Raw genomic sequence first — 26,919 nt, forward strand, 5'->3', positions numbered from 1 at the left:
TGGGTTTGTATGGGGCTGTCCTGAGGCTTTTAAGTACCCAATGTCAGGTCCCACTTGGGGCCCTGATCTCTCAAAGAGGGCATGACTATTTGAAGATCAACAACATTGCTAATTCTGGGGAGGTGACAGACCCACACCATATAGGCAGAACCTGAGAGTGAGTGTTGCTCAATACCCTTTACCTGCTGAGATAGCGGGGGCCCTTGTCTCAACGTACAAAGACTGCGACGCCCACATGCTGAAGAGAGGCAGTAACTGAGAAATAACCCCTTCTATGACCTAAGCTGCAGAAGATGGCCCACTTTCCTTCGGATACATTAGCTGAGAATATGCATTAGATGCCAAAATCTCTTTTGCAGTTTGTGAGAAAAGCCTTTCTCTAGATGCTGGTTAATCTCCACCTGTGAAGTGTAGCAACTGCGCCACCTGGTGATACCTTTGAATGTACAGTTATGATAGAATGGTGGAACAAAGGGGCAGGGCTCTTTGGATGTTTATCAGTAGTGACCTGGTTCAAACAATCTCAATTGCTCCCTTCTGCATTATAGTCTTGACCTCTGCCTGCAGGAGAGGAACCGGTCACTATATGCCCTCGTAGAGGAGAAAGACCAGCTGGAACAGAGAAAAGTCAACAAGGGACGTCTACAAGAGCTCGCATAACATTAAAGGCACCCCCTCTCTCCCCGGTCCATGGAACAGAAGTAGTAATAGTGAGAATGGCGATATCATGTATATAACCCTTCAAATGGAGGTAAGAGCTCTAGGATGTGACTCTCCCTGGAGGAGTGTCTGCCCCCAAAGCAGAGAAAGGAGCAGGAATACCTACAGTGCCTGGAGACTACAAGAATCAAAGACCCTGCTCTTGTCAGAGCAGAGGGTGAGTGGTGAGTGTCTTGTCTAGAAAGGTTAGACACTGAAGCAGGATGGGATCTGCTCTGCCTCCTGGGAGAGGAGTGGCAATATGGAGAGTAAGTTCTCTTATGAGAGTGCTTGCTTTTTCTCAGTCTTGATTGTCGATAGGGGTAGTCCGATGAAGAAAAGGAGAAGAAGGATAATGAATGCAGTGACACTAAGTGACATTTGTTGGGGATCACCTATTTGTTCATTTACACAAGAAGTGCTGGGGGTTGGAGAGGGGCCCAGGGAAAGGTTGGGGGGGGGGGGGGGAGAGAGAGAGAGAGAGAGTGAGAGAGAGAGAGAGAGAGAGAGAGAGAGAGATGAGAACCTCCACAACATTGCTTGGGTCACTTGACGGATACTTTGGTTGCGAGAATGATAAAGCATGCAATGGCGAGGAAGGAGGGGAGGGGAAAATTGTACTGATGTATACCCCTCTCCCCAGCCAAGGACTTAAAATGCTAAAAGAGAAGGCAAGCCTAGAATACTTAATGAAAGCCAGGCCTTTCTCAGTTACTGTAAGGGTGAATGCAGAGGGAGGGGGGGTGGTTTCTGGAAGGACTTGGTGCGGGGTCTCGGCTAGATGAAGCGTCCTACTTAGGTTTCTGTCTCCTCTTCCCATAATGCTCACATTCTGGAGGCCATTCAGCTTATTCAAAGCAAGGGGAATCAAGAGAATACTCTTTGCCCATGCAAGAAGTACACACTGAGTGCAGATCTACCACTAACGTAACATGACTGCAAGATTGACCATGACCTTCATAATGACATTGGTCCTTTGTCCATTGAGACAAAGAACCAACAACAGGCACTATAAACACTGACACTTTCAGTATGAAATATATTTATAAACTGAGAATGTTAATTTCAATTCAAAAAGCAAAAGCCAAAAACCCATTGCAAAAAGGAAATAAGACAAAAGAACAATGGAAAAAAACAAAACAGAACACGAAAAGGCATCAACCCCGAAATATATCACAGCTGGAAGCTCAATGGGTAGTCAGTTGGGTGAGAACAGGTATCCCCTCTCCCCTTTCCCCACCCAAGTGAATGTGCAGGGAAGATAATACATGTATGATAGGTGTAGTGTTTGCATCCCATGTGAACAAAAAGCATAACAAGGGAAAATGCCATGGAACAAGGAAAACCATAATAACAATGGAAAATGCCATGGAACAAAATAAGCAAAAAAACCATAAGGGAAAATGCCAATGGGAAAACAAAACCTGAACCAAGGAAAAGCCAATGAACAAAAAGCATAACAAGGGAAAATGCCATGGAACAAAAAGCATAACAAGGGAAAATACCAATACAGGCAGTCCCTGGGTTATGTCGGCCTTGGCTTACTTAAGTTCCGAGCTTACGGCGCTTAGCAAATAATTTCATTAAAACTTTTTGTTCTGAGGTTAAGTCATTTCAGTCTTACAGTGACAGAAGAATAGTTGTAAATTTTTTAAGGAAATTCTACAAGATCGTGGATGTGCACTTCACCAGAAGCATGGTAAATCAACTAGGAAGTTTTCAAGACAATCAAAGGATTAAAGGTAAGGCTTTCATCACTTTATTTCTCATTTTAGCAATTTTTTAATAATGTGTTCCAGCTTCCATCACGCTTCTGGAAAGGAACCCCAAACGTAACCCGAGGACTGCCTGTAATTATACTGCATATGGTTTCATTAAATTGTATAAGATCACTGCACAAATTATTAAATCTAATAAGTAAATGGTTTAATAAAAAGAAAACAACACTGTTTTGGGTAAATTTATAAATTATGTTGTAGAATACAGCATCAACTGGTTTCCCAAAAATATAAATACAGCAATATCATAAATAAGATTTCAGGAAACTACTGTTTTTATGGGTTCCAAAATTAAAGTGTGCATTACATAATAATTAAGGAACACATTCTTAACAATGTACAGTATGTAATACTGTATTAAGGTGAAAAACTTCACAACAGATGATCGCAGGACTGAAGTTAAAACTTTTAACTTTGACCCTGGATATCAAATATGAAAACATGACTAGATTAAGTAAATTAAAAGTATAATACCATGAATGCTGGTCATTTATACTTCTCCATGTTGAAATAAGTACGTACTAAAAAACAAATAATATGATAATTAGAGCAATGCTACATGCACATTTTGTGCTAAACAGTACGGAAAAAACATATGCATCCATAAATTTTCAAATGATTCTCATATTGAAGGCATTATAAAATACACTTGGACACACTGTGATTGTAAAGTATCTATTTAAGTAGAAAAATTTTTCAAAATCCCTAAAATATCTAATAAAATTATTAGTTTTCCTTTTGTCACTTGCTAAAAAATATAAAATGCTATCTTTTTGTGTGTGAATTGGCCTTGCAATCCCTTATCATGAAGAGCTATTAGTTTAAATAATATTTAATTTTGACAGTAACAAGAAGAGTTACCATAAGTAAAAAAAAATTAAGAACAAACTCAGCACTGATTTTTACCATTGCCTTTCTCGGTGACACTTTGGAAAATAATTACTTTACCACATACTATACAAAACAAAACCTTAGGTGTGAGCCTAATATAATTGGCTGAAATGCAAAAAAAAAAAAAAAAAAAAAAAAAAAAAAAAAAGCTACAATGGCTCCATCGGGCATACGGTATTACTCGGTGTGTACTTTGGCAAACAATGACAATTTGTTCCAACTTACAGAAAAGATTTTGCCTAATTAGCATTACAGTATTAGCTAATTAAAACTACACTAATATAAAGGTGAAATGAAAATTTTCATTTGAAGCTGAACATGAAAAAAACATTGTTAGTAAGTACTTCATTTGTCCACAAAGCGCTGTCAAGGTCACAATACAAAAGGGCATATTCCAATCTTCATTTTGGACTTTCCAACAAGCAGTAGTGCTTTCAATATGAATTGGTTCTTAATTTCATTCTACTTACTCTGAGTCTACTTTGTGCCAAAAGATTTAACATAATTTTATACAGGCTACTTATTGTATCGAAAATTTCATTCTCTTCTGCAGCAGAAAAGGAATTTCACACAACTGTACCTAAAAAAACACATGCAATTATACATGCTACTGAGTATTTAAGCTAAAAGAAAAAAAAATTTCTTAATGACAAATTTATGATTTACAACTGGCTACACTATTTTTAATTGTATACTTTCCTATAATATACACACCATAGCAGCTAATGTGATTAACTTACAATTCTCTTGATAGACTATTTCCGTCATCAGAAAGTCAGATATCTAAATAAGTAAGAAGTAAGGCAATGGGCTACATTTGGAAAACAGAACCTGAATTTTACTTATGCAGTACTGCTTAGAACTGAATACATTTAACATACAGGAGAGCCATCAGCCAAAGAAAGGCCTTACAAACCTTCCTTTCTGTTAAGTATCTCTCACTAGAATTATTCACAATGCCATAATCAGCCTCAGATAGCTGAAGATGCAGAAGAGGAAAAAAAGAAGAAGGCCTAGGAGGATAGCACCCCCAGTCAAGTACAATAGTACGTATCTGTATTTATAGACATGAAAATTATTGAACCTCTTTCAATTGTTATTAAAATAAAATGCTTGTCTGAATTGAGAATGACAATTCATAATGAGAACCACTAATCTCAACAATTGTAATGTATTACAAGATGCATTCACTGTTTTTTGCAGAAGACTAGATCCTGAAATAAGTTTTGAAGCGCTACTCTTTTCCAAAATCCCAGCAAGGATGCACCTGCCTTGCTCACAATAAGCCTCATAAAATTAGCAATTTCTAAGATTCCATGGCTTGGTAATTCAACTTGTAAATGCCTCGCAGTCAAGGGGCTAAGCACTCAGATTTCTTTCATTTTGCTCTGATTTACCAAATCCTGATGACCTTACAAGATTCCTTAAAATAAAGTTTTGATTTGTTATACAAAGCCTCTGTACAAAAGTGCTTAGTCTCTTAGGAAGTAGTTCAACTGCAGCTTGCTCTGATAGGCTATCTGCCTCTTCATTGTTATTAACTCCTACATGTGCTGGCACCTAACATAATTCTATTAGTATTCCTTTGCCTCTTAATCCCTTGGCCATCATGGTTTCAATATCCTTTAAACTTCTTTCTTAAGGGAAAACTGGGGCATTTAAATAAATACGTAATACTGATCTTTAGGACTTATGAGGAAAAGGATAAATACTTCTCAAAGTTTCCAGGCCCAACTGACATAAAAATGCTCATCTTGTACACCGTCTTCTTCTCTCCAATAACAAAGTGTCACACAAACTGATGTACTGGATTTACTGTATTAAACGGACAAAATGAGACACTGATTAGGTAAAAATAATTAATCTCAAAGCAATTAGGAAAAAGAGAACTAATTGGGTTGCCATGTAGTTTCCTTAAAAGTTAATTGCACACAACAAAACAGTGTAATGAGCATCGCATACTACTTTGCCCAGTGGATGAAGTAAGTCAGGATGTTTAAAAAATATCCACAATTATATATAAAAATATATTTCTATGTAAAAATATAAAACCGAGACTTTCGAACACATCAGTGTGACGTTAAAATGTAATGAAGAGGATAGTTTCCCTCCGAAGAGCATCTAAAAAGGTGGGCGGGGCGAGAAAATAATAATAGCCCATCATCAAAGTGCTGGTTCGTGTTTTAGGTAATCCCAAACTCAAAAGGCAGTTGTGCCAACCTCCTTGATCTCTGAACCTGCGAAGTTGCTCCTGCTTGCACTGCATAGGTGCCATAGTCGGAAACATCCGCTGGGACGTCGGCTATCTGGAGAGAGAGGGGAAGAGGAAGCAGAGCATCATGGTTCACATGGTCAAAGTCAGTTTTAAAATTAAATTCTTTCAAGTATTGCCTGGCAATGAAACTGTTTATAAAAGGGTCTTCATTTGTAAACGACTTATTATCCTCAAAAGATATTCCCATGTTTATAGCGGCGCCTTCAACTAGTCTTCTCACGTGAGAAGACTAGTTGAAGGCGCCGCTATAAACATGGGAATATCTTTTGAGGATAATAAGTCGTTTACAAATGAAGACCCTTTTATAAACAGTTTCATTGCCAGGCAATACTTGAAAGAATTTAATTTTAAAACTGACTTTGACCATGTGAACCATGATGCTCTGCTTCCTCTTCCCCTCTCTCTCCAGATAGCCGACGTCCCAGCGGATGTTTCCGACTATGGCACCTATGCAGTGCAAGCAGGAGCAACTTCGCAGGTTCAGAGATCAAGGAGGTTGGCACAACTGCCTTTTGAGTTTGGGATTACCTAAAACACGAACCAGCACTTTGATGATGGGCTATTATTATTTTCTCGCCCCGCCCACCTTTTTAGATGCTCTTCGGAGGGAAACTATCCTCTTCATTACATTTTAACGTCACACTGATGAGGAACACCGTTCGGGTGTTCGAAAGTCTCTGTTTTTATATTTTTACATAGAAATATATTTTTACATATAATTGTGGATATTTTTTAAACAATTTGTTTTCACGGAACTGTGAATTTCTTAATAAGTCAGGGTATTATGAAGTAAGTCAGGATATTTTGAAGATGTCAGGAACAAAAATGCCAAATAACTCGGATGTACATTTGGATAGTCTACATGCTATCTGTTATCTTGCAATAAAAAACAGAGCATACCTGATTTCATTTAACAATGTAGCCGATAAATGATACTAAATAGCAGAGTTAACATAAATGAGGCAACTAGAGACATTGTGACATTCATTACTGTACTAAGAAAAGGGGACTCCCTTCAGTGATGGCTCCTCACCAGGGTGGAATTCTCAAGATTGTTTCTCATTTGATCTACTATTGCCAGGTAATGAATGATATACTAAGTAGAATTAGAGGTTTGTACACATTATGTACATGATGGATATCATAACCATATCACAAAGAAATTGGGTTAATCAGCCTTTATACTTTGACCTATGGTGTCCAGCTTGTGTGTGAATAATGCTTTAGGACTTAATAAAAATTCACTAATAGGTACGTATATATGAACCTTCATCTCCACTTAACATTTAACAATAAGAAATTTCCCCCTTACTTTTCTAATAATTTAATATACTGGAAAGTGAATAAATACTTTTATTCAAATAATTTTCAAATGCAAGCTGTATATATCAACTACCAAATTTTCTTTAGAATATTTTCAATTTGAATGCATTGATCTCACTCTTTTTCTATAACAGGAATACATGTACGTACTTAAATATAAAAAATACTGAAAAAAATAGCCGACAAAATCGTTGTCCCAGTACCCTATCAGCTTTCAAGGTGGAAAAATACCTTTTAACACTTTTTAAAGTTTAAGTATTTCATATACTTAACAAAGCTTATGAAATCTCTGGTAATATTACCATGAAACGAGTATGATGTGCTGATAAATTGAGTGTGAAACTTATTAAAATAAATGTTACATATACATATTACATAAATTAATCCAGATTATGCATTAATATTTTCTACAATGCTTTTCTGATAAGGTGATTGTATTCGCTATCCAACCATTACTATTTTAGTGATGAGTTCAACCCGCACTCTTGCTCTGTTTCCTTTTATTTGACTTCAACTTATTTTGCCCTTCCTAACTAGCTTTCCAACTCCTTCAACTTTACTCTGCTCAAATTTTTCACCTAACCGAAGATACAGTATTTCACGAGAGTTCTATGACAGCTTAGAAATGTGACTGAGTAAACTTGTTGAAATATCTACAATGATATGGTAGTGAAACGAGGCTTCAGTCTTTTTGCCCAGCCCTTCTACAGTGCTACAAGAAGCAGCCATAAAATCTCTGGCATATTCAAAACATTGTACAAGGCATCTATTTCATTATATTATTACCCTTTATACTTCATGTGGTAAGTAGGTACTATAATGTCCTATAACGAACATAATGAACTTGAACTTTTAGATATCTCCAGATACTCATTTGTTCATGTATTCAGATTTCCTTATATTTTCATTTATAAAACTTGAGTCCACACATGAAATAACAAAAGTCTTGGGTAATTTTTCTTTGACATGATATATCTTAGTACTAATTTAAACCTAAATGGACTGAAAGCATATCTGAATACTAATTACCAGCATATAATACTACTGTTTATTATTACTGTTGCTCTTATTCAAATGCTATTTTCCCCATGTATAAATAGTACTAGATTTATTTTTATAACATTTGTGAGATAAGCACATTCAAAGGGGGTAAAAAATATACACGAAAGGGAATGTCTGAGCATAACTATTTCTTCTGCTCAAATTTTTATGCAGTATCATTCAGTCAACTCTCACCAAATTAAACAGATGGCTAAACTCTGATCTTTTAAAATGTTATATTGTCAACTTTAAACATCATCCATTAAATAAATCAAACCAAAATGTTTTGAGGATTAATTCATAGCAAATTAGTTCAGTGATACAAGAGAAGTGTCATAATTAAGGATAATTGATACTTTCATTGTCCTTTGGAGTAGACTTTTGCAGTTTTCAACAATTTTTAAGTAAGTTGCATTAAAAATTTCAAGAAATAAAATACATTAAATTTCAAACATGACTGCAATACACTACCTGTACTATAGTTAATAAAGAACAGTTCTACGGGACAAAAAAATTGTCTATTAAAACCACCTAGTGATCAAAGTATATAAACTAAGCACTGTAAATCAAGAATTCTCATATTTAATCGACACTGTAACTACACTGATAAGTTCATTCTTTTCAGAATTGTGTGTGAAATATTGTTAATTTTTAATACATAACATGTAAAAGGCTTCAATTGTTACTTTGGTTTCATCCACTTAGTGCTGAATCATAATCAAATTGTCAGGAATATTCTTTATACCAACACACAAGGTAAAATTTATATATAAATACAAGTCTATTCAGCCCACAAAAATTGTACAAAACACATCTCCCCCAAAAAAGAAATTTGTTCGCAATCAGTTGTCCACTTCCTTAAATTGTACTGGCATATTGTGTATTCTGAACATTTATGAGCATTGGAATAAAAGAAACTTTTGCAATTAACTTTCATGAAGTGAACTTGCAGAGGAACTATTTTCATTCAGCTCCCCAAAATTATAATTAAAACTTATCAACACATCTGAGGCTACTGCAAAATATTCCTTTGCAAATTAAGTGTAAAATAATCAGAATACCGTAACAGCAAATAAAAGTTTATTTCCCATGCAAGTATACCAATCAGGAAAGCCAGAAATGAGAAAGACAGCAACTTCTCAGTCTCAAGGTTTATGCAGTTTAAGAAAGTTGAAAACCAAAGCAGACAATAAACAAAAAGTAACATGCACTCTTGACACATTTATCAACCTCATTAAAATATTAAGCATTAAGCACAAGAAGAATGAAGAGGCTGTAAACATCATAAGGGTAAACATCATGAATGTCCAAGCAACATCAATTCTTTTAAGAGAAATTGGATAACATACTATAATGACTTCCTTTTTGTCTACTCTAAACTGCATAAATTCAAACTCTATCCTTCCCTCATGTGAGATAATAAAATTCTTGGCAAATAAAGTTATCACTTAAGCTGACGTCTTCCTAAATGAGCATCCACCTTGTAGGGTTGGTGGTAAGTTAACTTCCCTCCTCTTACAATTTGTACTATTGAAACTCCCAGCTTACCACACCTCCACTTTCTAGCTTACTTGCTTACTAAGAGATATTCGACTACACAACTGCTACCATTACTTTTCAAGATAATCAAATCCCAGAGGTCTCTAAATTACATCATCACAGTCCCACATACAAAACATTACACAAAACATTGTAACTTCATGGAATGTCTTTTCAGATTCCCTCTTGTGAACATAATAAGATTTGTGCAGTTTATATCCCTGTCATAGCTATCTTGTACAAAATGTATAATTACATTATGTTAATGTATGCTGGTTCCTGAAATGCTCTTTTTCAACTGCTTTTAAAATGGAGCAAATTATGATCCCATTGGTATCAAAAGTAACCATACATTAACAAAAATTCTTTAATGTCCTATTTAAATGAGTAACAACACATTACAGTTTTACAGTTTCAATTTTTTTCTATAAATATGTAACTATATTAAGTACTTCAAACTAAAGCTTATTCCTAGTGTTGCAACAATCAAAATAACTAACTTTTCAAGTTCTACCAAAGGAGACCCAAGTTGTTTGATATTCATACTATACTGGAAACAATTACGTATACAACAATGTGTATTTACTAGCAGTTAAAATTTACTATCTTTAAAAACTTGTGGATGATCAATGTGATGAAAGGCATCAGACATATTGTGGAGTGCTGATAAAGTATATTTTATCTAAAGCAGAAATAATATCAGATCATCCCAACTGCTGTACAGTTCTTAACAGTTAGAATGATATACTGTACATACTGAAATATGGTTTTTGTTGATGCCCCAGTAGTAACTGTGTAAATGGAGAATTTGCGGTGCAATTCATGTATACCTATATCTATCAGTTGACATGGAAACATAGATGCAGAAAAAAATCCTGCAGTTTGTGCAACATCACCAATACAAGACTTTTTATAATTCCCTGTTTGCCAAATATCCAATCCATGAATACATTGAAAAGAAAAACCACATCATAATGCCTCTGATTCTTACACTTTTACATTTTTATCACTATTTCAAACTTACATTAAGGGCATATTTTCAAGATCTCAAGTCCAGTAATTCCAAGTCTACAACACAGTACCCACACAGAACACATCTTAGAATAAAAATCACAGTACAGTATATACAAACTCTCATTTATTCTAAAGACCTCTACATCCACTTTCAATCTTTCATGTTCTGAGATGAGAGCATTGACAAAGGAAGCTGAGGTGTCACTGGTGGTACTGTTGTATCTTTGAGATAGTATTCTGAAAAACTTATGTAAATAGCCACACATATACCAATTATAGCAGCTATAACGGTGTTCTTCTGAAGAATAATGCATGTGGCCAGTGTAAGGCCTGCGTATGTAACATACCGAGCAAAAGCCATTTGCCTCTCGCGTTCCTTTGGACCATTGTCTGCAACATAGCCACCATCAGGTGAAAGTAAATAGTTGAAGAGAATACAATAGTATCCAAACTTTTCATTATTCTAATTTAATTCCATACAAACCCTTGCTGTTTGCATGCTCTATTCCTTGACCAAAGATTGAACAGGCTTCAGAAAAAAATACTTTTATTCTTATGGTAAAGATACTCACACAGGCACAGCAGCCCAAATAAAAACCTCGGGTTATGCTATGACAAAGAGGCTTTTTAAAAAGAGGTAGGTTAAGTAATCATCGTAATACAAGGAGGCAAATGACTCCACATCCCAGAAGTAAATAAGACATCAAACAAGTCGGTCCCAATTCTGCAGCCTACACATAAACTGTACAAGAATATGAAGGTATATAAAGCAGTTGTGGAAATGGTTGGCAGTTTATGGTCAAGACAAACTGACTGAAAAAGTCATGGATGAAGATGCACAGGACAGGAAAAAACTGAATGTGAGGGAAGTAACTAGTTACAAAAAAATGAAGTGTCAGCATCCTCTTTAACAATGCAGTCAATTACGTATTCTACTACAAACTTAAACTGAATTTAAAGAAAGAAGTGAAACCTAAAGCTGGCAATCTGACTAATGGGATTTCATATCAAACTATCCAGGGCTTCTGGGTACAGCACAAGATTCCCAATAATCATTTATATAATTCATACTAATAAGAAGAAAGAATTCTGTTTCATTAACCTTATATTAACCTCATGTAGTACATAGTGCCTCAAAAGCATAGGGTAGCAAGCACTGGCAACATAAGAAATTGTGTAACCTATGAAGCTGTCTTTAGTTATCACTTCCTGTTAAACTAAGCACTAACTACAGCTAACTTTGAACTTTTTCCAGTACAATGTTTGATAAGTGTTTTATTCCTAAACCCCACCCAATCAAACAATTACAAATGATGAGATGGCAACTGTGCATGTAAAAAAAAATCAAACTGCACTTCAATCACTTATGCACAACAATTGGTTGCATTTTTTGTAGTAAAACTTAAAAATTATGAAAATATCTTAAGTTACGTGTTTGTGTTCAAAATATGTTACTGATTTAGAGCTTATACTTTTTAGTCTCACTACACAGATCTAGGGCATAGACAAACTAATGCACACACTTAGCCCATCATTGAAGAAAAACAAGGACAAGGAAGAAGTAAAAATGAAGTCATACTCAACAGAAGCATTATACCTGTTAATACAGATGATGGGAATTATGGAAAAGGTAAAAAGAAAATTCCAAAACACAAAAATCAGAGGGACAGCAACTCAGATAATTTGAGAGAGATCGTATACTCTGCCTAAGTGGAATAGTAGTACTGGCCAAAATAGTATTTACGATAGAAAGAAAAGAAAGAGAGAGAGAGCAGTAACCTTGTGGCAAGTATAGTAAGATGATCTAGTGCAAAGGGAGGGTTAAGATTAAGTCAATTACGGTGAACAAAGCATTAGTAGTAACTTACATCAAAAGGAAACATTTTTGGGAAAGCAGATGTGTCAATTTGAACTACAATCTGAGACCAACTGACAATCTAAGTGCTAAAACTGAAAAATAATGTCCATTTACTAAAGCATTGGCCAATCATCACAATTCTTCTATGAACATCAAAATAATGAGGCTGAACATAGGAGATGTTTAAACATTTTTTGAGCATCCTGATAAATTCAGTACTCTTATATACAATTACAGCATCTACTCTTACATAAGATGATTCCAACAATGAGACAGTATTTTGAGCTTACTAGCTTTAAGAGTAGATGCTCCACAACTCCATCAATCAACAGTGGCATTCAACACACCACTCACTTCCCCAAAATGGTCTCATTCAACACTAATAAGCCAACAGGGTAAATTTTAGTAGGTGGATCCTATACTAGAAACTACTACTGCATGTAGATGATAAACTGCAACTGTACTTCTAAAATTTTTTTTACGTATTTTAGAAGAAACGCCATAGAAAATTGTCTTTTGTGACCCTTGAAATTCAGATCCCAAAGAAACGGTGAGACTGATTATCAAGGTGTCATATAACTTGATATTATATTCCTCACAAAGCCTGAGAAACCTTTAGTCATTGGTGTACGACATGTAACACAAGGGTTTGTAACGTAAGTACAATAACATAGTGCATCTGCTAAATAAAAAAACCTTTCATTCTAAACTTATGTTTTCTAATGCATCACATGTCTTGAGTGTCTTTTTACCTGAACAAAATGAAAACAAAAGGATGAATTTAAAAAAAAAAAATAAATAAATAAAGAGGAAAGAAGGTCATTAATAGAGAAAGAGACAATGATTGATACTGTCTACTAACAGTAATGTACAATTATTATATTAGAAGCTACTACACTGAAGGTCAAGGCATGGTAAAAATTCAAGTGGTTATATTTAGTATTACTGTACTTGGGTGAATTTTCATTTTTATTACTTTTGAAAGTTTTATGATACCCCCTACTAAATAAATGCACAAACTGGTGTGATAACAGTCAGAGAGAAAATTTAAAATAAATGCACAAACATGTGTGATAACAGTCAGGGAGAAAATTTAAAATAAATGCACAAACTGGTGTGATAACAGTCAGGGAGAAAATTTAAAATAAAGTACACAGAACACCAAGCAAATTACTATTCAAATTAAAAGGAAAAAAAGAACGATTTCTTGTGATAACAGTTGGGGAAAATTTGTCTGTCAAAAAGAGAGAGAGCAACAAAGCAAAAAGCTGTCTCAACTTCAGACGCAAAAAATAGCCAATTTTAACATTACATAATATGTTTTTTCCTAACATACAACCATGAAGTTCTTTACATAGGATTTTGCTTGTGAGTGTGAGCTGAAATGGCCATTCAGACTAACTGACAAGGTAGTCAACTACTAGCAGGAAGGGGAAGCCCTCCCCACAAGTCAGTAGTCTGTAATCCACTGCATTTCGGCCCAGGTACCAATGTGAGGGGTGGCTGAAGTGGGCAGTAAATGTAAAAAAAAACCCAGTTTGTATGTTAGGAAAACTACAAATTACTACTTTTAAAATTTGCTATTTGTTCCTACACAAATATACAGGCAGTCCCCGGGTTACGGCGGGTTTGGCTTACGATGTTCCTAGGTTAAGACGCTTTTCAATTATATTCATCAGAAATTATTTCCAGGGTTACGACGCATGTTCCAGGGTTATGACTCCTCCAACGCTGATCTGGCAGAAGAAATATGACACCAAAAATGCAAAATAATTAATATTTGAAGGTTTTTTATGAAAAATGCAATAAAAATGCAGTTTACATAGTTTTTAATGCTTCCAAAGCATTAAAACTAAGGTTTTCTTAGGATTTTTGATGATGTTCCGGCTTACGACAATTTTCAGGTTACAACGCGTCTCAAGAACGGAATCCCAGTCGTAACCCGGGGACTGCCTGTAAACCTTTGTTCTTTACATAGGAGACTCATCCAATGGTGAGACAAGTCTGGGTACCCTCACAACCAACTGATAGGTTTACCCAACAAGGGGTTTTACCTTCCTGGTTCAGATGGAGCAGATACTCAACTTCTGAACAATTAAGTAAAGGTTTGTATTCCATTACTTAATCAAGCTGTAAGAACCCACACTCAAGTGTCAAGACAATAAAACGGGTAAATACGACCAATGAGCTTGCTTTATTGTCTGTCCTCCTCTCCCCTTGCCAAGAGAGGGGAACTTGCATCACTTCAGTATCAATGAAGATTGGTGCTCAGTCAGATACCTAACCTGCACCCACATCCATCCAGCTTGTACACAAAATGGCACTCTGACTCTCCATTTACCAGAGAGAAAGGAAGTAAAAGAGAGGGAGAAGAACCAGTCATTCCTAACCAGTCTCCTGCCAACTAGATAAATAAACGAGGTACTACCTGTCTCAAAGGCAGCTGGGCTTGCTAACCCATCTATTGAGCTGCCACTGCTGGCTCATGGAATGCATGCCTAAGGCTAGTGAGCAACATTCTGCAAGTAAAACAATGTGCAGGTGATCATACTCAATCACCTCTCTACACATATAAAGCTGAGAGGTTCCTACTAAGTGCAAAGTATAGGGTAATGTCCCTACTATCAGGAGCTCTTATCTGGGCTGCAATTCTCTTTCCACAGAAGAAACAACCAGCGGATCAACTTACAGAGTGAGCCAGGAGGAAGTATACTTGAAAAGTCCTTCCTTAACTCTGTTAGTACTAATCTGTGGTGTCGAGTTCCTTCAAAATAGTACTGCAACAGTGAACCAAACTTAGTAGTACAAGCAGTCTCCGGTTATTGGTGGGGGTTCCATTCTCAGGTGGGTGTTGATAAGTGAAAACCCCCAATAACCGAAACTTGGCGATTTACGGCGCTTATGGCGCTGAGTTTTAGTTAATGGCACCTCTGTTAGGCGTTATGGCACCATAACTCTATTATTGGGACCTTATCTCCGATAACCGAAACTTGGTCTGCTATGGCACCATAAACAGCCGATTTTATGGCACTAGACAACCGCCATAAAATACATCACCATTAACCGAGTCCGCCGATAAGCAGGGACTGATATTCTTTAGGGAGGAAAATGAGAAAGGTTCATCATCAACCATTTTGAATCTTGTTACAAAATTGGGAGAATCCCAAATAAAACAGATTTCCATCCTCCAGATGGCTCACATACGAGTCAAACTCCCAAAGGAGGGAGTCACGACCCTTTGGGGTTTGAATCACTGAGTGAGCGAGACTGTTATAGCTTCTCAGGAGTACAAAAGATCGCCCTCAAAAAAAGGAGTGATCTACTAGAATGAAACTGGTTGATTGAAGGTTGCTGACCAAGCCTTCCAAACCAAGGCAGAAAGAAGCATCATGGCAAAGGTAGGTGAAAAAATCATGGTACCTGGTGACAAACAGCTCTAACTAGAGAAACCTTGTCTCCACACCAATAGTTGGAGACATTTTTAGTCTTGTAGACAGCCACTCATGGAACAGAAGTATCTGAAAACTCCAATGGTGAGTGAGGAAAGAACCCTCTTGTCAGGGGAGAGACCGGAAAACATCAGGTGTGAAGTGTGAAGTGCAGAGCTCTCCTTGCCCAGAGAAACCACATATGAGTGGCTGGATCCAAAGTTAACTAGAGAAGAATATCTCTTAGGACCTCTAACCACAGAGCTAGCAAGTCCGGAAATTACTTGGTACAGACACATGGGAAGTTGAGATTTTGCCAGGGGCACAGGAGAAATAAACCTGCTGTTTACTACATACTAAAAAGTGAAATGAGAAATAAACCTGCTGTTTACTACATACTAAAAAGTGAAATGAGAAATAAACCTGCTGTTTACTACATACTAAAAAGTGAAATGGTGATAAAGACAAAGTTTAAAGTTGCCTATAAGGAAAGAAACCTTTATCCATGCTTTAACCAAAGTAAACATGGAGAAGACAACCCCAGAGATACCTGTTGTGCCAAGCAGCAGTTACAGGTAAGGTCAGAACCTGGAAATCTCAGAAAATTTCTTTGACATACAGTTGATTACGGGCCAACGTCCCAGTTGCTTGTCTCCAACTATAGGGCTAGTGTCAAAATGATCTAGCCATCAGCTGTAAAGTGAGACTCGCCACTCTCGGCCTCCTGCTCCTCACTGGGTGCATTTGACGATAAAAGCAACCGTGGAGGAAAATTTAGTTACACTCCCATGTGCAGTTCCTCTCGTCTTATTGCAGTCTCAGTCACCTGAAGACACAACTTCAGGGAACTAAAAAATGGTGACAACCCCAACCGAGTTGTCCCTGGTGCAACAGGAACTTGTGTGCAGCCTCCCTGAGTTTGCTGATGCAAGAATCATAAGAAAATGCTCATTGCTGCCATAAACCAGCAACCCAGGTGTTCACTTTCTGGTTGGAAAAGAGGCTAAAAAATCTAAGTTCAGCTAAAACTGCAACATGTTTGCCAGGACAAGCCAATATCTGCATACATTCAGAATACCTCTCACGAAACAGTATAAGTTGATACCAACATAAACCCTTCGTAGATCTTAAATTTAAAGAAGGTGACTGAAAAATTTCACAAAAAGATTTTCCTCCCAGAGAGTAAAGCTGAGGTATTTTGAGACAACCAAAATGTGTGTATTTGAAAAATACCTATCCTTTTAGTCCCTTGAAAGAAGAAAGAAGTCAGCCCCCATCAAATTCTAGTGCCAATCTTCAGCGCCATGCACCCCGTACTAAGGGTGACATCCCATTGTAAGCTATCTATCAGGTGAGGACACAGACTGAGAGAGCTGATGGGGATTCAAAAGAGACCAGCACTCTTACAAATGGCAGTCACAGGGAAAGAATGCCACCCTTATATTCTGCCTTCACTTCCTCCAATTACCACTTTTCTGTAAATGGAAGAGTGATAAACTCCTAATTGGAGAAGCCTGGGAAATTTCAAGGAAAAAAACAAAGTTGAACCTCCACAGTCCCAAAGAAGGGAAGACCAACTGAACATGAAAGTTCAACTGCATTTCCCTATGAGCCTGGGAGCCTACAAACACTGCGTGACATGAATGGGTGCCGGTAGTCAACTGCACCAACCTCACCACAGCCTACATTTCATCCTAAATGGATTAACATAGATGCCAGAGCTGGGCCAATTCTCACTGCCAGCACTGAGTTTGTGCCAAAATTTGCACAGTGACTTGAAACAACACTGAATCACATCCTCCTTAACCCCACAACGGGTCATAGGAAGCTGCCTGGTGGGCTGGGTCATTGGCAAAGACTGCCCCCCAGACAAAAGTCTTTTACATATAGGGCCCTCCGGATCATCCATTTCCCTCCTCTGTGACCCGAAAGAGAAAGCGACTTAAGTTTATATACTTGAGGTATCGGTTTGGTACAGACCAAGATAAAGAGTGCTCCTTTTGATGAGTAAAGGGCACAGGTAGAAATTCACAACACTGGATTGGCCCCAAGTGGATTTTGCAGTTCCGGATTTGCAGACTCACCTATTCGCAGTATTGTTCATAAAGAGATATTCACTAATTGCTGTATTTTCATATTGTTTTTGTGACAATGCATTTTTTTTTATAAAACTATTAAAATACTTGGGTACATATAAGCATTTTTAGAGGGTTTTTTTTTTTTGGTGTTTGAACTATCAAAATAGGCAGTTATATGCAATTTTAAAGGAGATTAAAGTATTCATGGATTTTAACTATTCACAAGGGGTTGTGGTACACATCATAGTACATACAGGTGAATGAGAGATACAGGTGAAACCCAGTGGTACATAAAACCACAAGTAAGGTAACCAAAAACTTTTTTAGCATTCCACTGAATTTTGCAAAGAACAAAAAGGACTTACAGTATACAGTAGACCCCCGTATTCGTGGGGGATGCGTACAAGACCCTCCCGCAAATAGCTAGAATGCACGAATACTTAGAACCCCTATGAAAATGCTTAAAACTGCCTATTTTATTAGTTCTAACTCAAGAAAAACCCACTAAAAATGCTTATGCCTGTTTTTGTAATAGTTTTATCACAAAAGGTACATTTAATCATGAAATGGATATGAAAATTCAGTAATTTGTGGATATTTTTCATAGAAAAATACTGTGAACATGCGAATTTCCAGCGAATAATGGTTATATAAGATCCACAGAGAAATCTGCGAATACATGAGTCTGTGAATCCAGAGTCCGTGAACAGTGGGGTCAACTGTACGTATATGCAATACTGTAGTCTTAAGTAATAAAAACTAATATTATTATTATTAATAGGTGTTAGTTTTTCCAGACCTCTGAGTCTCAAGTAGACTCTTCTCGGGCTGGTTCTCAGGATCAATCCTGAGAAAAAAAAAAAAAAAAAAAAAAAAAAAAAAATTATTGACTTTATTTGAGAAACCCGTCTTATTTAAAAAAATTTATGATTTATTTTATTAATTGAAAAATCCCTGCTTTCCGCAAGAATATTTTTCATTTCTGAACTCCGCAGATAAATAGATCTTTGCTGGGTCCAATTTGGGCACTCAACAAGCAAATGCTGTACTGTCATGGGTGTTTGACATCTGTTACATTTCACTGGGTCCAGCATGTGGTGTTGACATCAAGTGACCATGTGAGAATCTTGTGTGTCCTATACGTAGCCTTGCTAGGATCACCTCTTTTTGCTCTCCTCCTGTGAGGGATGTCCTCCATGCATAGACTTCAGTTTTTATATTTTTAAGTTTGTTTGTTGTTGGCACCGAGGCCCATTCTTCTTTCCAATCCTGGTAAATTAATGTTTTAACTGATTTTACCCAGTCTGACACTGGGGCATATGAAATTGTTGGAGGGATAGTGCAGGCTAATTTGGCAGCAGAGTCTGCATATTCATTTCCTTTTATTCCCACGTGTGCTGGGATCCAACATATTTCCATTGATATTCCTGATTGGAGGAGTTGATGAATTTTTATTTGAATTTCCTGTACTATTTGGTTTCCTGATTTATACTGTCCTATTGCATCTATAGCGCTACGTGAGTCACTGAAAATTACAGAGACATTGCTTTTGCTCAGATATCATATCTAGAGCCATCTGTATGGCTGTGACTTCAGCAGTAAATACTGATGATATTGAAGGTAGGCTTTTTTTACTTAACATATTTTTCGAATATGCAGATGCTCCTACTCCAACATTATTTTTGGAGCCGTCTGTATATATCATAATTTGTCGCCTTTTCTTATCTAATGTGCTCCAAAGCATGTTGCGGTACATTTCCGTACTTGTCATTGTTTTTTGAGTAGGTAAGACAGGGAGGTACATATCTTTACTCTATTTAAAATCCATGGTGGTTGGCAATTCCATTGGTGGGTGAAAAATTGGATTCATATTATGTATGTTCATTATGTATCTAGCTCTTTTTGGGAAAGAGCTAGTACTATTAACTGCTGTTACTTGATTACAGTTTTGGAAGCAGTAAGTTGCAGGAGACGATCCGCTTGCATTGAAGACCTCTTTGTATTGTTATTAAATTACGGTGATGTTTTAAGGGCAAAATACCTGCCTCCACCAAAAGTGAGTTTGTTGGGGACGATCGGAAAGCTCCTGTGCACAATCGCACGCCTTCATGGTGCACTGCATCGAGAGATTTTAATGCAGATTCTGAGGCGGATGAATATATTGGACAGCAGTAATCTATTATGGATAAGACTGTTGCCTTATATATCATTAATAAAATGTCTCGCTTTGCTCCCCAATTAGTGTGATAACTTTTTTAATATGGCAAGGGCTTTGATGCCCTTGGCTTTAATGTATTTGATGTGCTCTTTCCAATTTAAATGTTGATCAAATATTACTCCTAGATACTTGATTTTTGTACAAAATTGTATTTCAGTGCTATAAAGATGCAGTTTTGATTGTTTGGTTACTTCATCCACCTTTGTCTTTGTAGAAGACGATTGCTTTTGTTTTATCAGTTGAAAATTTAAATCAACTGAATTTCGCCAACTACATATATTTGAAATGGCAGTACGAGAGAACTCTCTGAGCATGTCTCAGATTACTACTCGTATAGTAAATGACAAAGTCATCAACATATAAACTGTTTTTTACACCACTTGGTAAATTTATAGTAATGTCATTGATTGCTAAAGCAAACAATGTACAGCTCAAGACACTACCTTGAGGGATTCCTTCTTCCAGTTTATAGGTTACTGAGTAGGAATTTTCTACTCTTACTTGAAAAGTTCTGTTTGTTAAGAAGTTCTTAATAAATATTGGTAAGTGGCCTCTTAGTCCCTTGGAGTGGAGTTTTTGCATGATGTTATGTTTCCATGTTGTATCGTATGCTTTTTCTATATCAAAAAATATAGCTACTGTTAATTTCTTTTGTTCAAAGCCTTTTTTGATATGATCTTCTAAATGTGTTAAGGGATCTAGGGTTGATCTGCCAGCTATTGAACCAGATTGTGTTGGTGTTAAAATGGATTCTTTGGTTATTACCATACGTTAATCGTGCATTAACCATTTTTTCTAAGATTTTGCATAGGCAACTTGTTAGAGATATCGGTCTATAATTGGATGGATTACTTGCATCCTTTCCTGGTTTGTTTATTGGAATAATTATGGCATGTTTCCATTTATCAGGAAAAGACGACGTTTTAGCCAGATACTATTGTAAAATTTTAATAAATATGATTTAGCTATAGGAGCTAATTTTTCTATCATTTCAAATGATATTTTATCATATCCTGGTGCAGAGGGATGACAAGAGTTGATGGCATTATCTAGTTCATCCATGTTAAAAATATAGTTATATTCCAGGTCTTCAAGAGTTTCAAAATTGAGTATTATATTTTCTTTTTGTTTTTCTGCTACTTTGAAAATGTGGTATCTAGGGCTGGGAGTAAGCACTGATGTTTTCAAAACTGCTTTCCCAATTATGTGTTTGATATTTCAATAAGTATCATGGTATATTTTTTCCATTTAAATGTATTGCACTTCTTGGAGGTCTTATATGTTTTCCATTGATTTTCCTTATCTTTTGCCAGACATCCCTTGTGGATGTGTTTGAAGATATGTTTGAGACATATTCCTTCCATGATGCGATTTTTTCAGCTATTACCGTTTACTAAATTTGGCTGTATATTTGTTATATATGTGGTTAATGTGGTTAATTGTTATGTATGTGTTGTTATAACTATTTTGTTTAATATGTTTATACTATAGGGCTTTTGTGAGTGATTTAAGCGAGTTTGAGTCTGTTTAGATTGCGACTCAATATATGTTTATTTTACTTAATGTTGTTAATGTTGGATTCCACCATGGGGACAGGGGATTTTGGTGGAATGTGTTTGGTTTTTGGAATACTTTTATCTGCAGCATTTATTATGAAGTTTGAGAAGGATTCACATGTAGTATTGTGATCTTCATTATGAATGGTGGTAGGTTTCGTGTGTATAGGAATATTTCATCCCAGTTAGCTTTTTGGATATTATATCTTGTAGGTGGCAATATTTTGACATTACTTAAGTAGTTCAGAATGATTGGGAAATGGTCACTTGTGTATGAATCGTCTAGGACGTTCCATTCAAATTTCTCCGCCTACATCATTTGAACATAATGAAATGTCAATTGAAGAAAAGGTTAGGTGTGTATTTGAAAAATATGTTGGAACTTCACTTTCATTGAGACAATACAGGTTGTGTTTCATTATAGTATTCTCTATGTTGATTCCGGATGTGTCAGTGGGGTTATTAATATCCCATAATGGATTATGTGCATTAAAATCTCCTACTATAAGTAGTGGTTCCTGTATACTTTTGCTAATAAGTTCAGAAAAATCACTGAAATTTGCATTGAAATTTGGTTGGTTATATAAATTACAAATAGTAATTTTACTTTTATCAGGCATATACAGTTAATTGATGTTATTTGATATGGCATAGATGGTATGTCAACAGGTTCATATGTAATGCTATTATGAACGATATGGCTGTGCCTAACTTTCCACCGTCAGTTGGTGAATAACAGGCAATTTTATAGTGTTGGATATTTGTAGGGTTACTTCCTATATGTTGTAGACATATGCACATTGGGTTGTGGTCTCGTATGATTCTTTGTAATTCACCCAGACGTAGTCGGGTTAAGAGACCATTTATATTCCATTGAATGATTTTATATTCCATTATTGGGAGGAATTGGTGTTAAATTCTGTAAATTGATTGCTGATTTTACTTTATCTCGTAGTTATATGCATTTGAATTTATTTGTGGTTTTTTAATCGTTGTATTTGTATGTGGTTATTAGATTCTGCAGTTGTTTGTTTTTCATAGTTGAATATTAATAAGTCTATTTTTGATTTTATAATTTCCTTTTTGTATTTTAAGGATTCAGAACATAATTCGTTCTCATGTTGGTGTGTTAAAGGGCACCTCCTTAATTTGGTAAAATTGTCAATACAATTTCGTACTGTGTCCTCTGTCTTGGTAGTTAGTTGGTTATATGTACTTACAAAGCATTCATTACAACCACAAGATGAAGCATGTTTGGTAATGTTAATTATTGGTTCAGAAGTTTTTGTCTAGCTTTAGAAATTTCTGGTTTTGTAATTCTATTGTTCCTTTTCTGTAGTGATAAGGACTGTTGGTTTGAGGGGTTATTTGTTTTGTTGTTGTTAATGGGATAGTTCGGTCTTGTGGATGGTTGGGGGGTGATAGTTATATTTTGGTTTGGTTTAATGGTATGATTTCATTAGTATTATTTGATGGAACTTGTAAAGAGTGATCTTTACTGTCCAGATGTTGGCTGTTTGATTGAGATTGAGGGTAATTGTGTATTTCCACTTGTGATGAGGTTAGTTTAATATCTTTTTTAAAATGTTCTCCTGTGTAGTTGGGAGAGTCTCTCTGGATTGATTGTAATTTTCAATATTTACCTTTTTTCCCTTAGGTGGGGTTCTTTCTAGAATTCTTTTTCTTTTTGCCAGTTCGATTATCATCATTATTTAATTCTTCTCTATTGGAAGTTCTTTTCCATGGATAACTGAATCATCTATGTTAGTGGTGGTATTGGTTGTTGTAATATCACTTTTATTTTGTGTTTCAGTATTATTGGATATGAATCCAGTTTCCCTGTTTATACTATCTTGTTTGTCATTGTGCTGTTTGATGTCTTATTTTAGTCACATTTGAAAAGGTGGGGGTTTTGGATGGATTGTTAACGCCTCTTACTTTTAGCTCAAGTCTGGCTTCCATGACTGACATTCCTGTCCTATTTATTAACAACTGAAGTTCTGTGTTATATTGGTAAAATGAAACACTCCTTAGATTTTGCGTGATGGGCTAGTCCACAATTAATACATTTGGTTGATTACAGTTCCAATTAGTGGTATGGTCATCTGATGCACAGACTGCACATATAGCTTTATTACGGCATCTTTTGTATGTGTGTCCATACTTGAGCACTGTGTACATTGTAATGGTTTAGGAACAAAAGGACGAACTTCTCTATTTTGTCCAAGAATTTTTATTTTAAATGGTAAGTCTTGGCCTGTAAATTTTATTTTGGCAATGTTGATATTTTTACTTTTATCTTTCCTACTTGAAATAGAGTATATTTCTAAATCGTGGATATTGTTATATCTCAATTTTAGGGAGTCTAGCAATAGTTGTTTGAAGGAAGCTCCTGCTCGCTATTGGGTAGGATGACTGTACCCTGTACATAATTCAATGTTTCGTGGCTTGTAATTATTACTTATATTATTTATTTCTGTTATACTTAAAAAGGCAGTGGACTGCTTTTTATTGGTTACTTGGATAAGCATTCATTGTCCTTGATGTGTCTGCATTCCATGTCTTGTGTTGGATATATGTTAAGTAATTTTGTTTTTCTAGCATCGCTGCTGAGATTTTGTGTCAGCTTTGAGGACTAGAAATCTTGACCAATTATCTGGTCCAAAGAGGTCATCAAAATGTACCAATGTGGGATTAAGTCGGTAATTTTTGTTTCTTTTTGGTCCTTGTTTTGTTTTATGTATGTTGCTTGTCTATTATGATTTTTATATTTTTCTTGTATTGCTGGGAGGATTATTTGTCTCTAATTCAGAATTATTGTTCATCATATATGGTTCCATTGTTACGATATTGGAGTTTACCAATTTATTTTTGTTTGTTTCTTTTTTATTTATGCACTCTATTGGTTTTTCTGGCTCTGCTGCTTTACTTGGAACAGGGTGTTCCTTTGTATCTTTTATAGTACTTTCCACTACTTGTGGCAGTACCTAGGAAATTCGGGAGTGACGTGCCAATGGTCATCAACTGTGCCGTAGTTTTTCCATCATGGGGCCCAGGGGTACTCAAATCATTTATTTCACAGTTCATAAATTTTGAGTTTTTACAAAAAAAAAAAAAAAAAAAAAAAAAAAAAAAAAAAAAAAAAAAAAAAAAAAAAAAATTCTTGAAAAGATATCATTGGCCCTTCGCGAAGTTAAATCTTCTGCCAAAGGCACAAGTGAGAAAGGACTCCCAAATGTCCGCATCCCTACCCTACCCAAAACCCCGGGATGGCATAACATGATTAGTATGGCCCAAGTGTAAGCAGAACCCGCTTGCTAGGACTAAGAGTATTATGTTAATACAATTATCCCCCATCTAATCACATTATGGGCAAAACTGGATAGAATGCCGAGAGTTCTATTCCTAGAAACCAGGCACCCCTGGCAATCCGTGGTCCAGCTCCACAGAATAGTTCCGCCTGAAAAAACAGGTCCGAACATTGTCGGGTAGATGATGGATCTACCACAGTTCTCACTATTTAGCTTCGGATTTAACTCCACGTTAAGCCATGATATGTTTTCTCATTTATTTGCTTTTAAAAATTTTGGCAAAAAATGGAAAAGTCCACATAAGTTTACTCGAACTATATAATGTCATATGGGACTCTTGGGTTCGAACCTGGGAAGAGATCCTGAGGTTCGAGAGCCCCCTCACCACGTCAAGGTGGTCCCAAAATGAGGGGAATAAAAACTAATAAAGATAAATACATACATATAATAAAGTAAAAATTAATTCTCTATACACAACTAGTTGTTTCAATTTTCTTTGACATGCTCCTACTTTTTGGGGAAATGGAATCTAACTAGTATTGCCTAACCACCCTCCTGTCATCATCCCAATAGTACTGCCCAATATTCAACTACATACATTTATAATACATTTTATTTCCTACAAATAATATCAATAGAATCTAAAAGGGTTCATGTTAAATCGCAAAGACTATTTAACTTCTTGATTTCTATACACTTTTTATACTCTTAATACAGTAAACACTCAATTTGATTGAGAAATATATAAAGCAACTATAACTGTTCCTGGTAGGATTAAAACCTATGCATATTAGTTATTACAGTGAAGTAGTCTTAAAGCACAACCCACAGAGAAAGATAAATTCAGGTATAGTCAAGCCCATACATGCATATATTCATATCTGTTGAATTCAAATACATTTCACAAGAGCAAAATTAGACTAGAGAGCTTTCTATAACTTATGGTTGAGAATTATAAGGTGTTAGCACAAACATTGCACCGATTTCCAAGCAGGAGAAAATACTTTTTGCAGGCCATTGGTTAGTAATGCTGTAAGCACAGAGGTCAAGGCATTCAGTTTAAGGGCTGAAACTTCTCATTTAGTTTCCAATTACGTACATTAATATTTCTATATATTCCACATGAAAAAGTTATTTACATGATCTATTCTGACAGGTGGGAGAGCTTTTAATGAAAGTATGCTCAAGGTCAACAGCAATCAAGAACATGTGGAACTAACTTAGGAGTGAGAGAATTAAAAAAATTTCTACTGTATCCCATTGCATATTTGGTAATGCTGTTTACTTGTAATTCTAAGCATAATGGATGCAAATTTAAATCCACTCAACTGAAACTTGCTCTCGAATTTCATTGCCAGTTAATTTAACATTCATACAAATCACAAGAAAAGTAATTTATATCATCTATGCTGGCATGTAAGAGATGAAAATGTTATGAGATAACAAAAGCTTTATTTTTTTTCAGCAGGACAGTAACTCCTGCCACAGTTAAATTCTTAAAAAATTACCTTGATTTCTGTGAGTTTATTTTTTAGTCTAAATTTTAACTCCTTAAAGAACCTGTAAGAAAAATATATGGGTAAACTTCTTAAGACAGTAAACTCTCCTGTTTTTTGTAATTAAGATAATTGGAACTCTCAAGCAACTGACACCATTTCTAAAAAGATACATTTGCCTTTCCATAGACAGGGCTTTTTTTTTTCTCCTTTTTTACACAGCAAAACAGACCTAGTGTAGGCTCTAATTGCCAATCAGTAAACTCTACTACTAACTTACACGCCAGCCTACTTTGTATGTGTAGATATTGTATGTATATGCATACGTTAAGATAAATCACACACTTACCATAGTGTTACATACATACACTTGTTGTAGCCTGTATGTGTGCATGTATAAATGTACCATATGCA

At 35.9% G+C, this 26,919-nt stretch overlaps 1 protein-coding gene across 3 annotated transcripts in view; it reads right to left on the reverse strand.

Annotated features, from left to right (window-relative positions):
• LOC135215228 (cysteine-rich with EGF-like domain protein 2) overlaps positions 1–26,919 on the reverse strand; it is a 113,490-nt gene that overhangs the window by 9,219 nt on the left and 77,352 nt on the right. For 2 of the 3 annotated variants that reach the window (XM_064249733.1, XM_064249732.1), the window contains exon 8: positions 8,137–10,950. The exons of the other annotated variant lie outside the window; for it this stretch is intronic. In XM_064249733.1, coding sequence (XP_064105803.1) covers positions 10,712–10,950 — 239 coding nt within the window. In that variant the 3' untranslated portion in view covers positions 8,137–10,711. Of the gene's footprint in view, positions 1–8,136; positions 10,951–26,919 lie in introns of those variants that run through there. 3 annotated transcript variants of the gene reach the window in all.

This window comes from Macrobrachium nipponense, chromosome 5, assembly GCF_015104395.2.
Source record: "Macrobrachium nipponense isolate FS-2020 chromosome 5, ASM1510439v2, whole genome shotgun sequence".
Lineage (NCBI taxonomy): Eukaryota > Metazoa > Arthropoda > Malacostraca > Decapoda > Palaemonidae > Macrobrachium > Macrobrachium nipponense.